Source organism: Talpa occidentalis, unplaced genomic scaffold (assembly GCF_014898055.3).
Source record: "Talpa occidentalis isolate TD23 unplaced genomic scaffold, MPIMG_talOcc4v2.1 talOcc4.2, whole genome shotgun sequence".
NCBI classification, from domain to species: Eukaryota; Metazoa; Chordata; class Mammalia; order Eulipotyphla; family Talpidae; genus Talpa; species Talpa occidentalis.
In genome coordinates, this window is record NW_023602073.1 from 112,072,019 (window position 1) to 112,087,612 (window position 15,594).

Consider the following 15,594-nt stretch of genomic DNA (forward strand, 5'->3'; position numbering starts at 1 on the left):
CAGACTTTAGAAGCAGTTTGTAAATGTTAGCACCTTTTCTATGATCTTTTGTGGGTATTTAGATTAAAAAAAGCCTGATTTTTATCTGAGTGGCACAATATAAATCCTAATATTTCAGATATTAAATCTGTTATCTTCTCCAGCTAAATTTTGCTTTTTAACAAAACACAGGGCCAAAACACATTACCGATTTGATACACCTTCAGAAGTTTAAAGATTTTGGCTTTATGTGGTTAGACCATTTATATGAAATGACTTTGCAAGTTGTAAATTACAACATAAATATTTTCTAACAGATTTATATAAAGAATCTACACAAGTTTACTGATTCAAAGTCACCTACCACACTATAAAATTTCACATTTTACCTACAGTTTACATACTGTTTTAGGATATTTTCCTGCAGAACATGGGAATTCCCTATTTTATGTATATAATTAAACTAGATATAAGATTACATGTAAATAAGATTTTTACATAAATAAAATTTCTTTTCAACTGTGAATATTAAAATATATATTAATAAAATATCCCTGTGATAAGTATGTATATGCTTTATCTTAAAACTATAGTAATGAGCACCATTTCTATTTCATCTGAACACTGAGACAAAATTGCATATGCAAAATTCAAATTTTTCAATCTTTTTTACTTTTGATGGTAAGGTAAGACTACATCTTGTACTACATTAACTTATAAGAAAATGTTATACATATATATATAACAGTTATTACTTTACCATAGAAATTTACAATCAGTTTGGATCAAGAAGATGTAGCATATATTATAAATCAGAGACATCCTGCAGGGGAGGAGGAGGAAGAGGGATCAGAGGAGGGAGAGGGATCAGAGGGCGGGAGGAACACAGGGGACTGAGGTGATGGTGCACGGGTGCATTGGTGAAAGAAACTCCAAGGGGACTACACCTGAGGGGGTGGGGGGGCAGCAAATATTGTTTAAAAGTGAACAATGATGTAAAAAATAAAAAAAATTAATTAAAAAATAAAAAAAAATCTAGACATCTAAAAAAAAAGAAATTTATAGTCAGTTAACTGTATATTTGAAATAATAATAAAATTAAATAGAAAAATGACTCATCTTTCTATGACTTCTGTATAAGGTCTTATTTTACACAAAACAAAAACCAAAACTTGAAGCCTATTTTATATGATAAATAAAGATATGAAATTCATTTCATCATACTTACAATGTCCCTGCTTTTAATTTCGCCAAATTAAATTTCATGTATTTCTGCCTTCAAATTGTAGTTTCCAAATTTTGAAAAAAAAAAACAAACTTCTAATATGAATCTAACTTTTATCACTAAAATAAGTGCTTTACCTATATATTGCTAATTTAAACTTTTCTCATTCTTTTTTCACCTATTCAAAACAAACCAAAAATTATCTCCTTTTCCTACAAATACCTCCTAGATATACTCTAGAACTTTTTCCATTTGTCAGTCCTTGAACTTTCAGCTCATACTTGACACTCATAACCAACCTGTTGTTCTCACACTCCCCCATACGCCACCCCCACCCAACAACCTTTATATTTTAGAGTAATTTTATATTTACAAAAATGTCAAGGATTGTTCAGAGTTTTTGTGTACTGCTTACCAGGTGTTCCTCATTGTCAATATTTCACATTACCACAATATATTTATCGAAACAAGGAAACTGATACTGTATGTATATTACTATTACCCACACTATATTACTATTTAATTTTATCAGTTTTCCACTATTGTGCACTTTCTATTACAGGATCTAATCAGGGTACCCACATTGCATTTAATTACGATATTTCACCAGGCTCCTCTGGTATACTTCTCAGTTTTTCCTTGTTTATCATGACCTTGATAGTCATAAGTACTAATCAGTAACCTGTAGAACATCACCCAATCTGGATTTGGCTAATGTTTTTCTCATGATTAGAATGTGGCAATAGGTTTTTAAGGAAGATATCACAGAGATAAAATGTCCTTCTAATTACACCAGATGAGGGGGTTACACAAAATTCACATGACATTCCTGGAGACATTTAACCTTCAATACTTAAAGTTAAGGTACAGTACAATACACTTTTTTTTTTTTTTTTTTATACAAGCACTGGGTACAGTCAGAAGTGCGGGAGGGTGAGAGAATTCACCAGAGCCAGAGCGGAGAGCAGAACAGGCAGAGTGATGAAGTACGCTGCTGAGGGGAGCAGCGGGCAGCAGCAGAGGTCTGCGCGCCATGTGGGACCCTCGCCTGGCGGCCGGGGATCGAACCGGTGCTGCTGAGGCTGCAGGCAGCTTCACAGCCCAGCGCTCAACTGCTGCGCCACCAGGGGAGGCCCCAGTACAATACACTTTTACAAGTTTGATGAATCACAGTCACGTAACATCGTGCCAGTACCATACAGAACAATTTCTAAACCTTAAACATTCCCCTGTAAATCTGATTTGTAGTCAACACTCTCTGCTAATCCCTGTCAATTACTATTATGCTTCCATTTCTACAGTTTTGCCTTTTTCAGAATGTTATATGAATGAAATCATAAGATTTGTAGACTCTTAGCTCTGTTTTCTTTTACTCATTAAAATGATCTAAAGTTTAACTCAACAAAAATAAACAATCCAGTCAAAAAATGGGCAGAAGAGGGCCTCCTCTGGTGGTGCAGCGGTTGAGCGCTGGGCTGCGAGGCTGCCCGCAGCCTCTGTAGCGCTGGTTTGTTCCGGGCCGCAGGTGAGGGTCCCACAAAAAAAAAAAAAAAAAAAAAAAAAAGGTGCGGGGGGGCAGAATGACACTTCTCCAAAGAGGAAATGCAAATGGCCAACAGGTATATGAAAAAAAGTTCAACATCCCTCACAATCAGGAAATCGCAGATCAAAATCACAATGAGATACGACCTTACACCAGTAAGAATGGCACATATTAAAAAAACTAGCAACAAATTTTGGTGAGGATGTGGTGAAAAAGGAACTCTCCTACATTGCTGGTGGGAGTGCAACCTGGTCCAACCACTATGGAGGGCTATCTGGAGGTTCCTCAGTCTACTAAAAATGGAGCTACCACACGACCCAGCAATCACACTCCTAGGGATCTACCTAAAGGACGCAAAAACTTTAATTCAAGAGAATACATGCACCTCTGTTTATTGCAGCACTATTTATAATAGGTAAGACTTGGAAACAACCCAAATACCCAAAAATAGATTACTGGATCAAAAAAGATGTGGTACATATACACAATGGGATACTATTCAGCAATCAAAAAAGATAAACTAATGCTATTTGCAGCAACATGGATGGAGCTAGAAGGGATCATGCTCAGTGAAATAAGTCAGAAGGAAAAAGAAAAATATTGGATGGTTTCACTTTTAGGAGGAACACAGGGCATAGGGGAACCAAATAAAGGATCAGGGGAGAAAAATAACAATTAAAAAACAAAACAAAACCAAAATAAATAGACAACTATAAATCAGAGACATTCTGCAGGAGAGGAGGAGGGAGAGGGATCAAGACAGGGGCGGGAGGAGCAGAAGAGACTGGTGATGGTGCAGGGGTGAATTGGTGGTGGAAATTCTATGGGGACTATACCTGAGAAAAGAAAGCAAACAATGTTAAAAAAAAAAAAAAAGAAAGAAAGAAAGAAAGAAAAATGAACAATGATGTAAAATAAAGGTCCAACAATCCACCAAAACAAATGATGCAGTGTTATCAGTGCTATGTGACTAAACAGTTCTATGCTTTTTATTGATAAGCAATGGTCCACTGTATAGAGATACAGTTTATCCATTAACCTGTTTAGTGGATATCTTAGTTTAGATTTTTAGGAATCATGAATACAACTGCTATATACCTTTGCATACAGGTTTTTGGGTGGACATAGTTTTAAATCACTTGGGTAGGGCCTCCCTGGTGGCGCAGCGGTTGAGCGCTGGGTTGCGAAGCTGCCCGCGGCCTCTGCGGCGCCAGTTCGATCCCCGGCTGCTCCCCGGCCACAGGAGGAGGGTCCCACATGGCGCGCAGACCTCTCCTGCCGCCCGCTGCTCCCCTCAGCAGTGTACCTCAGTCCTTCTGCCTGCTCTGCTCCCCACTCTGGCTCTGGTGAATTCTCTCACCCTCCCGTGCTTCTGACTGTACCCAGTGCATGTATAAACAAAACAAACAAACAAATAAAAAATAAATAAAACATGCCTCTATAAAAAAAAAAATAAATAAATCACTTGGGTAAACATCTAAGGGTACATACAGTCACTGGGTCATATGGTAAGCCTATGTTTAACATTATGAGAAACTGCCACATGGCTGTACTATTTTGCATTCCCACCAGTAATGAATAAGAGTTGCTGGTGTTCCACATCCTTAGCAGCAAATATTGATAATTTTTTAAACACTGTTTTTAGACGATTTATTTTTATTTATACAAGAACTAGGGTACAGGCCAGAGGCGTGGGAGGGTGAGAGGATTCACTAGTGACAGGTTGGGGAGCAGAACAGGTAGATGGACTGAAGACATTGCTGAGAGGAGCAGTGGGCAAAGGAGTAGGTCTGCCATGCCATGTGGATATCTCCCTGGCCGGCCAGGAATCGAACCCTTGCTGCAGAGACTGTGGGCAACGTCAACCTGCTGTGCCAACAGGGAGACCCTTAAAAACTTTAATCCATTCAAATAGACACATAGTGATGGTTCTTTGTGGTTTTAATTTGCATTGCCCAAACAGTATATAATGAACACCAAAAATCATCTTTTCATGTGTTTCTTTTATCTTCTTCAGTTAACTCTGATCAGGTCTGGTCATTTTTAATTGGGTAGTTTATTTTTTATTGTTGAGTTTTAAGAGTTCTTTATATGTTTTAGTTACAAGATACAAGATACATAATTGGAAAATATTTTTCTTCCAAACTGAGTTATGTATTCATTTTTAATACTATTTTTCACAGAGTAAAAGTTTTTATTATTTTTTAAAATTTAAACATTTGTTTTCTTACATCACTAATTTTTGGACAGTGTTTGATTTCTTCCCTCACGTGTAGTCCCTATAGTTCTTCCACCACCACAGCACTTGTGATCCCTCACCATAGTCCCTTGTGCTCTTCCTCCCATTTTGACTCCTCTCCCTACCTCCCCTGCAGTATGCCTCAGTTTGCAAGTGTTGTCTTCTTTCTGACCCTTTGTTTAGTTTCTCTATATTCCACATATATGTGAAACCACCTGATATTTATCTTTTTTTCTTGATTTATTTTGCTTAACATAATCCCTTCCAGATTTTTGATAAAATCCAACTTTATAAATTTTTCTACTCATGGATCATGTTTTTTGTGTTGTAGCTAATCACTGTCAAACCCGAGGTCAGGTAGATTTTTCCTTTTTTTTCTTCTATAAGTCTGACAGCTGCACATCTATATGATCCACTTTGAGTCAATTTCATATAAAGTATAGGTCTAGGTTCTTTTATTTTTATTTTATGGCTTATGGGTAGCTAATGATTTCAGCACTACTAGTTGAAAAACTATCTTTTCTCTACTGACTAACACTGTAACTTTATCAAAGATAAAATTATTATCTTTGTATGGGTCTGTATCTTAGTTCTATTGTTATACTGGCTCCATGTGTCTTTCCTTTTTGCCAATATCAAGCATTTCAATTACTACAGCTTTATAGTAAGACCTGAAACTAGGTAAGGTGAATCTTTATGTTTTATTCTTTAAAATCTCTAGATTGCCCCCCCCCAAAAAAAGTCCATGACACAGACCTAAGAAAGGTAGGGGATCCTTAGAGGGGAGAAAGTTAGGCAGTGAATCATAGACATGTCTCCTCTGCTTCTCTGGTATCTTCTCTCCCTCTATACCTTTACTCTTTATTTTTCAGTTTCTTTTTCTATGGAGAAAAAGGAAAATATTGGGCAGACAGCCTACCTCAACATTCACTAGATGATTTCTCTCCTGAGGATCTTAAGGACCAAGGAACAACTATTCACATTTCATTTATTGTAGGAATTTTATAGTATTCTAAGAAGTTGAGAACATTAGAAAAACTAGCATTTAGTAATTATATGCTATCATCTAAAAGGGAAGTTATTACCCAGTAGAACAAGTGAATTACTTAATATGAACAAGTGAATTACTTGGTCTGCTAAAAAAGGTAGTTGTACCCTGGTCTTAATGCTTCAATCTGTGTGTATTTAAAATAAAAATGTAACATTTAGTATTTGTCCCTATAAACATTTTTTAAAATATTTGCATCTAAGTCAGTTCACATATGAATATTATTTAGCAAGTTGGAGAGGTAAGACATACAATTTTTAATGAAAACAACATATATTAGAGCACTGCAAATGGCAATACATTTGATAAAGATTCTGAATTATAGTTTTCAAACTTCATTTAACAATTCCGAAATCTACATTCTTTTTAGGTCAGGGGTATGTACAACTGTATATATTTGCTAGGTTTTGCTCATGAGACAGTTTCCATGTGTATTCTAAATTGTGTAAAATATTACACTTGAAATTTTACTTTTAGGGATAATTTGAGAACTGTATAAAGATAATTCCCTCTACAGAGGATTTGTTTTTGCCTCTGCTAGATCTGAGTGTACTAGTCAGTCCAGAACTACTTCAGATCAAGTTCTAGATTTGGGAATCTCTTTTAGTTCTACGGGATTCAAACGGGGCTGAACTGTTCTCAAAATGTTCTGTTTGTATTCAACTTAAGGGCATATCTATTTGAGATCCTATCTTACTACTCTGTAGAGGGTTCCACCAGCCAAGTAAGGTTTGGGTTTTTATTTCTGTCTCCCTCATCTAGTAAGGCTGTCTCAATGGAGGTTCTAAAATTCAAAAATTAACACATTGCTGAGGGTAAAGGATGCTTTCAGCATTTTTTTTAGTCACTCATTCCCCACCCCCAGGTATTTATTAGAAGCATTTACAAATGTTCTTAAAAACTTCACTATATACATTAAGAATGAGAGTTATACTTCCCCTCAATGAAAAAACACTATGCTTAATGCAGCTTGCAAATAGCTGTTAGAACATCTTAATACCAGCATGTTTATCTTCTGGACACTACTTTCTTATTGTTCTGTAACCTTTTTGATACATTTAAGTTCTTTAAACTATATTACCTATCACTTAAATTGTTTCTAGTAGGAGACTGATCTCAATAACATAGCCCACAATTAAGAAAAATAAAAATCTACATTGCAGGGTGCAGTTTGAATACTGTAGAAGAAATGGAAGGCTTTAAACCAAGAGTGAGTAGTTGGTAAACTAAGAGACAAAAAAACCTAAATTCTGTTTCAAGACATTTGAAAGGAAAACGAAGTGAGGAAAAAAAAATATGACAGAAAGAAGAGTAGGTTTGACGGGAAAATGTTGGTTTCATTTTGCTTTAAGTAAAAAAGAAAGAATCCAATGAGAATAAAGACAAAAGATGCTAGACTCAACTTAAAACAGAAATTCTAATTCTAGTTAGATGCCAAGAGAAATAAGAACACATGGCTACAGAAATGTTTGTATAAGGAATGTTCACATAAGAACATTATCTGTAATGGCTAAAAGGTTTAACAATTCAAAATGCCTTATCAATTGATTAGTGAATAAACAAAATAGTATATCCATAAAACAAAACATTATTTTGCCATAAAAAGGAATGCAATACTGATAACATGCTACAACTTTGAGGAACCTTGAAAACATTATGCTAAGTGAAAAAAAATGACAACATGATTCCATTTACATGAAATGTGCAGAATGGGCAAACATATAAAGATAGAAAGTAGACTGGTGGTTGTTTAGGGTTGAAGGACATGGGAGACACTTGGGAGTATAACTAAACACTATAAGGTTTACAGCCTCGCTGGTGGTGCAAGGGGCTAAGCACAGCACTATGAAGTTATCTGTAGCCTCTGCAACACAAGTTCGATCCCCGCAGGCCAGGGAGCTAACTACATGGAGCAGCAGACCTCTCCTGTCTTGCCTGCTGCTCCCCTCAGCAAGGTATTTCAGTGGATCTGCCTGCTCTGCTCCTCACTCTGGTGAAGAGTATCTGGTGAAATCCTCTCATCCTACCCCACCCCACTGCACCTATGGCCTGTAACCCAGTTCTTGTATGCATAAATAAATCTTTAAAAAAAAAAAAAAAGACTATGAGTTTCTTTTATAAGTGCTGAAAATGTGCTAAATTTGACTGCCGTGATAGCTGTACAACTCCTCTGAATATACTGAACTTCTGACTTGCTCCCCCCTTAAATGAGTGAATCATATGGTATGTGAATTTTATGTCAACAAATCTGTGATCAAAAAATTTTCTTTTGAGGTTGTTTTCCTGATAAACTCTAATACCATTATGCATACTTACTTTTATCTTAATATTCAGCACTTATTTTCATATGTGTATTATTTTATAGATCATAAATTACATAACATTTACTTCAAAGCTTTAATTTGAGCTTATGAAATAAACCTTACTTTTTCTTCTTGCTTTTCGGAACTTGACAGCAGCCAGATTTATTAAATTCATTCCATATAGATTGTAGTCAATGAAGAGCTGTAGGAGGTAGGGAATATGTGCTTCATGAGGCTGGTAGAATTTATTCATTATGGCTCCACTTTGCAAAAGTTCACATATTCTAAGTTAGAAAAAAAAGTTATGTCATAAAATTATGTTTCTTAAAATTAACTAAAACAATTATTACACTAATACATAGAACAAAACACATATAATAAAGTTTTATTTCAATTTTACTGAAACATTATATTGGAAATTAAAAGTTTAAGTTTTAAAAAAGTTCTATGCTCTATAAGAAAAACATGGATGAAACATATTTTGATTTTTTTTTAAATATTTATTTATTCATTTTACACAAGAACTGGAGTATAGGCCAGATGTGTGGGAGGGTGAGGATTGATTCACCAGAGACAGAGTGGAGAGCAGAACAGGCAGACTGACGAAATACACTGCTGAGGGGAGCAGCGGCCACGACAGGAGAGGTCTGCCGCACCATGTGGGACCCTCGCTGGCCGGCCGGGATGCACCAGCGCTGCAGAGGCTGCAGACAGCATCATACATAGTGTGATGCTCAACAGCCTGCGCCACCAGGGGAGGCCCATATTTTGACGTTTAAAACCAATTCAATACTAACAATACTGAAAAAGTCAAAATGTAAAAAAAGGTTTTTAAAATGAGTCCTTTCTTTTAGAAATTTGAAAAGCTTTTGAAAATACAAAAATTCTTAAAAAAGGAAAAGGTAGTATGATTCAATACCCACTACAGAGAGGTATTACCATGTCAATACTTTTCTCTTCAGAGTTGTTTTTTCTTCATGATGAATAGACAAACAACTTGCACTTCTAAATAGGATTAGGGCTATTCAGAAGATGTACATATAGAAAGGAAAGTAATCACACAGAAGTGCAGTTTCTACTAAGCCTTCTTGAAAAAAAGCCTCTAAGAATGAATCTTAAATAATGAATTGGAGATATTTTTTCACTGAAAATCTATTTGCATACAAATAAAACTGTACACATGAGAAAATGTGGCTTATTTGGGAACTAAAACCACTGAGTAAGGCCTTGTGACAGAGACTGTGGAGAAAGGTGAGACTAGAGAGGTAAGGAGAACTCAGACCAGACAGAGACCATTAAGACATTTAAGAGGTAGCAGAATGCCTGAAAGGTGAACAGCAGGAAAGTAAAATGATCAGGTTTCCTGAAGAATGCACAAGACCAGAGACACACTGAGAAGGCTATTGTGGAAAAACTAAGAAGATGGCTATTTTAACAAGGATCATGCAAATGTGTTGATTCAGGAGACATATAAGGAGTATGCCTAGATTTCTTGACTTAGCAGCTGGCTGGTGCTATTGCATTTATTGAAATAACATGAGAAGAAAGTAGGTTTGCCTGGTTTTTTGCAGTATGGAAGAATATGGATAGACTGTTTTAGACATCATGAGGTTTAGGTACAATGAGGTATTCAGATACACTTCTATGAAAATATTGGAAATGAATGATAATGAAGACGGGAATAATTTGTTATAAAGCCAATTTTACATAATTTTGAGTACTATGTACTAGCCACTGTGATAGGTGTTTTAAGTGCTCCATCTCAAATAATCCTCATTATTAACCTATGGTACTATTATCCCCATTTATAAATGAAAACATTGAGTCTTAGATTAAAAAAGTTGTCCAAAATTACACAAAAAGTGTAAGAGCTAAAATTCAAATAATATTCTCTCTGCCTATGAGCCATCGTAACTATAGGGCTATTCTATTTATCGAGTAAATTGTTCGACATATTCATCAAGAGCTTTTGCTGGAAATTTAGGCTACTGATGTAAATATGGAATTCAAATGCATAAAGATTAGTGAAAACAAAAGTATGGGAGCAGAAAAGCCTGCAGAGTGAGGAAAAAGAGAAAGGATGAAAGCAAAAACCTAGTAGAGAAGCAAACAACCACAGATGTTAAAAGTGGAATAAACAAAATGGCATAAATATGAGTAAGAGGTATGAGGAAAATGAGAGGAAGTTTATATCAAAGAAGTCAACATGTGGGTTAATTTTAAGCAATTGTAACCACTGATATGAGTAAGGACAAAAAGATGTTAATTGTATTTAACAACATGGATATTATTAGCAAAGGCAATTTCTATAGAATGTTAGGGGTATAGAAGTCACTGTGGAGTATTAGTTAAAATGAATGAGAGGGGCCTCCCCTGGTGGCACAGCCTCTGCAGTGCCAGTTCGTTCCCCGGCCGCTGGCGAGGGTCCCACAAAAAAAAAAAAAAAAGAGAGGTTAAGAAATTGGACACAAAGTATTCCTATGTTTATGGATATGAATGTAAACCTGTATGCCTCCATAAAATTAAGTCTTGCTAATATTTAAATAACATGGAAAGACAGATGGGGACAATTGATAGATGGAAGAAAAGGTCAAAGGGGACAGATCTTGAATTTTGGAGGCAAGGGGAGAAGTCTTTTTCCATGAGACGAGAAAACATATGAATAGTTTAAGGATTTTTGAAAGGAAATTTAAGAGAGCTTTATTCTAATGATTCTCAAACATTTTTAGTCCCAGAACCCCTTTTCATTCTTACAATTATTGAAATAATTATTAAAATTATTGGAAGTATTTATATGGTTCTATCCACTGATATTTATATTAGGAATTGTAAAGCACAGAAAATTTTAAGAAAATTAATTTATTACATTTTAACATAACAAAGCAAAAATAATTTAGTGAGAAAAAAAGATGTGCTTTATATGTCTACAAATCTGTTTTAATACAAGACACCTGGGTTTTCACATCTGCTTCTGCTCAATCTGTTGTGATATATTGTTTTGGTTGAAACAATAAGAGAGAAATCGATCCTTATACAGCTATGTAGTTGGACGAAAAGAAAATAACTAAAACTAAATAACCTTCCTGGATTCTTTGGTACTACTTAAGAGATTCAATGGAGTTGGAGTTTCTGAAAGGTTAGCTACAGTATGGAATTTGAAACCATATCAATGAACCTCCTTTTCCCTGTTATATTAATATCCATTGATTTATCTTACATTTGAATATTTTTATCCATGCATAATTTCTTTCTAACACCATACACTAGCTATTTGAAAAATACAGATCCACTAAGTTATAAAAATTCACCTTTTGTGGGCCCTCCTGGTGGCGCAAGGGGTTAAGCACAGCACTGTGAAGCTATCTGCAGCCTCTGCAGCACCACTTAGATCCCCGGCCAGCCAGGGAGCTACCCACATGATGCAGCAGATCTCTCCTGTCTTGCCAGCTGCTCCCTTCAGCAGTGTATTTCAGTAAGTCTGCCTGTTCTGCTCCCCACTCTGTCTTTGGTGAATCCTCTCACCTCCTACACTTCTGGCCTGCATTCCAGTTCTTTTATGCATATAAATAAATCTTTAAAAAAAAATTCACCTTTGCTAATATAATCATTTCTCTCATTAGAAAAATCTTTCAAGACTGGTAAGCCTTTATTTTTCACAGTAGCAAATAAAGTATTCTAAAGTCTATTTGCTTGAAAGCTCAAGCTTCTTTGCAACAAATACCATGAGTTATTTTCTTTGAAATGACAGGCTCACTGTTCATTTATGAGAAGATGTTTATCAAACAGGCAAATCACTTTTTTTTAATCTACTGGTTGTCTTTTTTTAATTAAAAATGGTGTTCTACCTTTTGAAAAGAGGTTAGTTCAGCTTGAAACTAAAAAAAAATCATAAAAGTACTTATTTCCTTGAGACAATCAGCATTTCAGCACACAGAAGATGTGCTTCATGCTTACTCTATTTTATAACACAAAGTATTAGGAAGATATATAATAGTCAAGATTTAGCAAAATCAACAATTTTTACCATGAATAAATTTAAATGAAATTGGCTTTTATTTATTTTTTATTTTTTTTTTAAAGATTTATTGATACAAGCACTGGGTATGGTCAGAAGCATGGGAGGGTGAGAGAATTCACCAGAGCCAGAGCGGGGAACAGAACAGGCAGACTGACGAAATACACTGCTGAGGGGAGCAGTGGGTACGACAGGAGAGGTCTGCGCGCCATGTGGACCCTCACTGGTGGCCGGGGATCGAACCGGTGCTGCAGAGGCTGCGGGCAGCTTTGCAGCCCAGCCCTCAACCACTGCGCCACCAGGGGAGGCCTGGATTTTATTTATTAACTGAGTACTTATTGGTGGGAAATATGATCACCAGCAGTTTGAGGCTATCACCCTGATTCAGATCAAGGTACGAACAGTTTTACCTACCACCAGTGTCTGCAGTCAAGAAAGCAAATCACATCTTAGTATTAATATGAAAATAATTTTGATTATGTAGAGCCCCTGAAAGGGGCTCAGGAATCCTCAGTACACACTTTGATAACCACTATACTAGACTGAAGATTTCTATGTTTTCTATGATTAGGAGGCAAAGTCTCAGGAGAGGCTGAATATGTGTGTAAGAGTGGAGAATGGTAAACAGAATTAATGAATAAAGCAGGCAGGGAAGGGCACAGATGAAACTGAAGACCACGAATTTACAGTGGCATCTATCTGATATATATATATATACACATATATATATATATAGGTATACTTAAAAATGAATGGAGTAACCAGAAGTCAAAATTTAGTAGAGAAAAAGTAAATGAATGAATTCAAAACTCATGACTCATTTAGCAGACAAGGAATTTAGAAGATGGAAAGGAAAGAAATTAATTTCAGGAGTCTACCAAAGAATCTGAACCTAAAAACAGGAACAATGGGAATAACACAGAGACAGAATTAAAAAGATAAAAAGCAGACAAAAAGCTTCCTATTAGAGCCATGAAAAAGTACTGAAATTGAATTATAGTGATAGATACACAATTCAGTAAGTTACTAAACATCACTAACTGCTTATATTTAAAATGTGACTTCTGTGACATGTAAATTATACCTCAAGTATTTGTTTAAAAAGAACAGAAGTTTGTAGTGAGAAATAAAGAAGTTTGTATTTAGAGGGATGTAAGGTTCCAAGGTGTGATCAAAGGAGTAGTTTAAAAAGAATAGAAGTAGGGCCTCCCCTGGTGGTGCAGCGGTTGAGCGCTGGGCTGCGAAGCTGCCTGCAGCCTCTCTAGTGCTGGTTTGATCCCCAACTGCCGGGCACCGGCCACCGGGCAAGGGTCCCACATGGCACGCAGACCTCTCCTGTCGCGCCACTGTCCCCCTCAGTAGTGTGTTTCGTCAGTCTGCCTGTTTTGTTCCCCACTCTGGCTCTGGTGAATTCTCTCACCCTCCCGTGCTTCTGACTGTACCCAGTGCTTGTATAAATAAATAAATAAATAAATAAATAAATCTTTAAGAAAAAAAAGAATAGAAGTAAAGATCACCAGAGATGAGCACGTAGAGGAATGATATGCTTTTGTTCGCTCATTAATTCCACAAAGTTATCAAGTACTATATGCCAGGCTCTTGTACAGTGAACAGAGCAGATAAAAACTCTTTGCCTTTGCACACTTACATTTTAGTCTGATATATTTACGTGAAATTTTTAAAAACAATATACGTGCCTTTGTGTATGTATATATGAGAAAGAGAAGGCAAACTCTTAAAAGTGATTGGCTGCTCCTAGGAAAGAGGTTTGAGCTTGAGAAGTTGCAATTTAAGATTTTACACATATACTAATGCCAACATTTTACACAATACTTTTAATGTGCCAAATACTATTTTTAGTAATTTACAGATATTAACACATTTGATCATCAGAATAATGTATACTAATATCAACTGTATTTGTAAATGTGGAAGTTAAGACACAGATTAAATAACTTGCCTGAAGTCACACAGCTAGTAAAAAGCAAGAGTCAGATTCTGAATACAGGCAATCGGTTTAAGAGGGTGGAGTCTTAATGAATACATGGGGTATTAGTTAAATACTGTAACACAAATGATTCATGCCTAAAGGTATACTTAAAAAAAAAAAATCTTTCATAGAACCCTGTTCTTTTCCTTCACTGCATGCATCACAATTTCTGATTATATATTCAGGTTGTTTACTATATGCTTTCCCTACTGGACTGTTAGCTCCCTGACAGCAGGAACCACACAAATGTGTTTACTGAGCAAATTCAATAGTGCATCAAATAATGTAGGCATTTTATAAATATTTATTTAAAATGAATGAGGGCTCTATCAATAAATCAGATAATTTCAGACAGGCACTGTTAAAAACTAATGATATAATTTAAAACAAAGCTATTAGAAATAGTTTAAAAGTACTTGACTTCTGTAGTCAAAGGAAGAAAAATAGGTATCTATACCTCAAGTGGAATTATAATATATAGTTTATAAATGATTTATGCAAATTTTATTCATGGCTCCCCCTCTGCACAACTGAGGATGAGAAAGATAAAACTGTTGAGGTTTACTCTCTTACTACTCTATGTGCATGAGAGGCTAAGAACTGAATCCTCAAGAAAGCATAACTTGAGGAAATCTAATGCAGGAAATGTCATTGTTAGTGCTTATTCTAGAAAACTGTTTGTGGTACCCTATCTTAAAAAAAGTGATTTCAGGGTAGAGTCAGGGATAGGATATAAAGAAACTAATTTTTAGTGGTTACTCAGAGAGTAGGACTGGCCATTGGGATTAGAGCTAGTCAGTTAAGTACTCAGCTACACTTCTTAGTCCCTAAATTCAGATGGAGAAACATCTAATTTATGTATTACCAAAGATTTCTTTTGGAATCTAGCACCCACTGGCAGAGTGGATATTTTGAAAAGATTAACACTTAGCTATTCTCCAAGGTCACATTTATCATTGTCATCACACAGAAAGAAAGCCCTTTTTTGAACCTTAGAGAATGAGGGAAGTCTTCTTTAAATGTGTCCCTCCCATTTTCAATAACTTGGGCTCCAAGATGATTGAGAATAAGCTACAGACAGACTTACCTTCTGAGAAGGGGTGAAAAAACAACGAAAGTCAAACAACAAACCTAGGATATAACATGTTACTAACATCTAACAAGGAATTAGTAAGATTCTGAGTACGAAAAAGCCCTCCAACTTTGGCTTCACTCTCACACATTTTTCTTTGCTTTGAAACTGAGGAGCAAA

General features: G+C 35.8%; 1 protein-coding gene across 3 annotated transcripts in view; it reads right to left on the reverse strand.

Annotated features, from left to right (window-relative positions):
- REV3L (REV3 like, DNA directed polymerase zeta catalytic subunit) overlaps positions 1-15,594 on the reverse strand; it is a 139,712-nt gene that overhangs the window by 77,297 nt on the left and 46,821 nt on the right. For all 3 annotated transcript variants that reach the window (XM_037520237.2, XM_054699115.1, XM_054699116.1), the window contains exon 4: positions 8,461-8,621. In XM_037520237.2, coding sequence (XP_037376134.1) covers positions 8,461-8,621 — 161 coding nt within the window. The remainder of the gene's footprint in view (positions 1-8,460; positions 8,622-15,594) is intronic.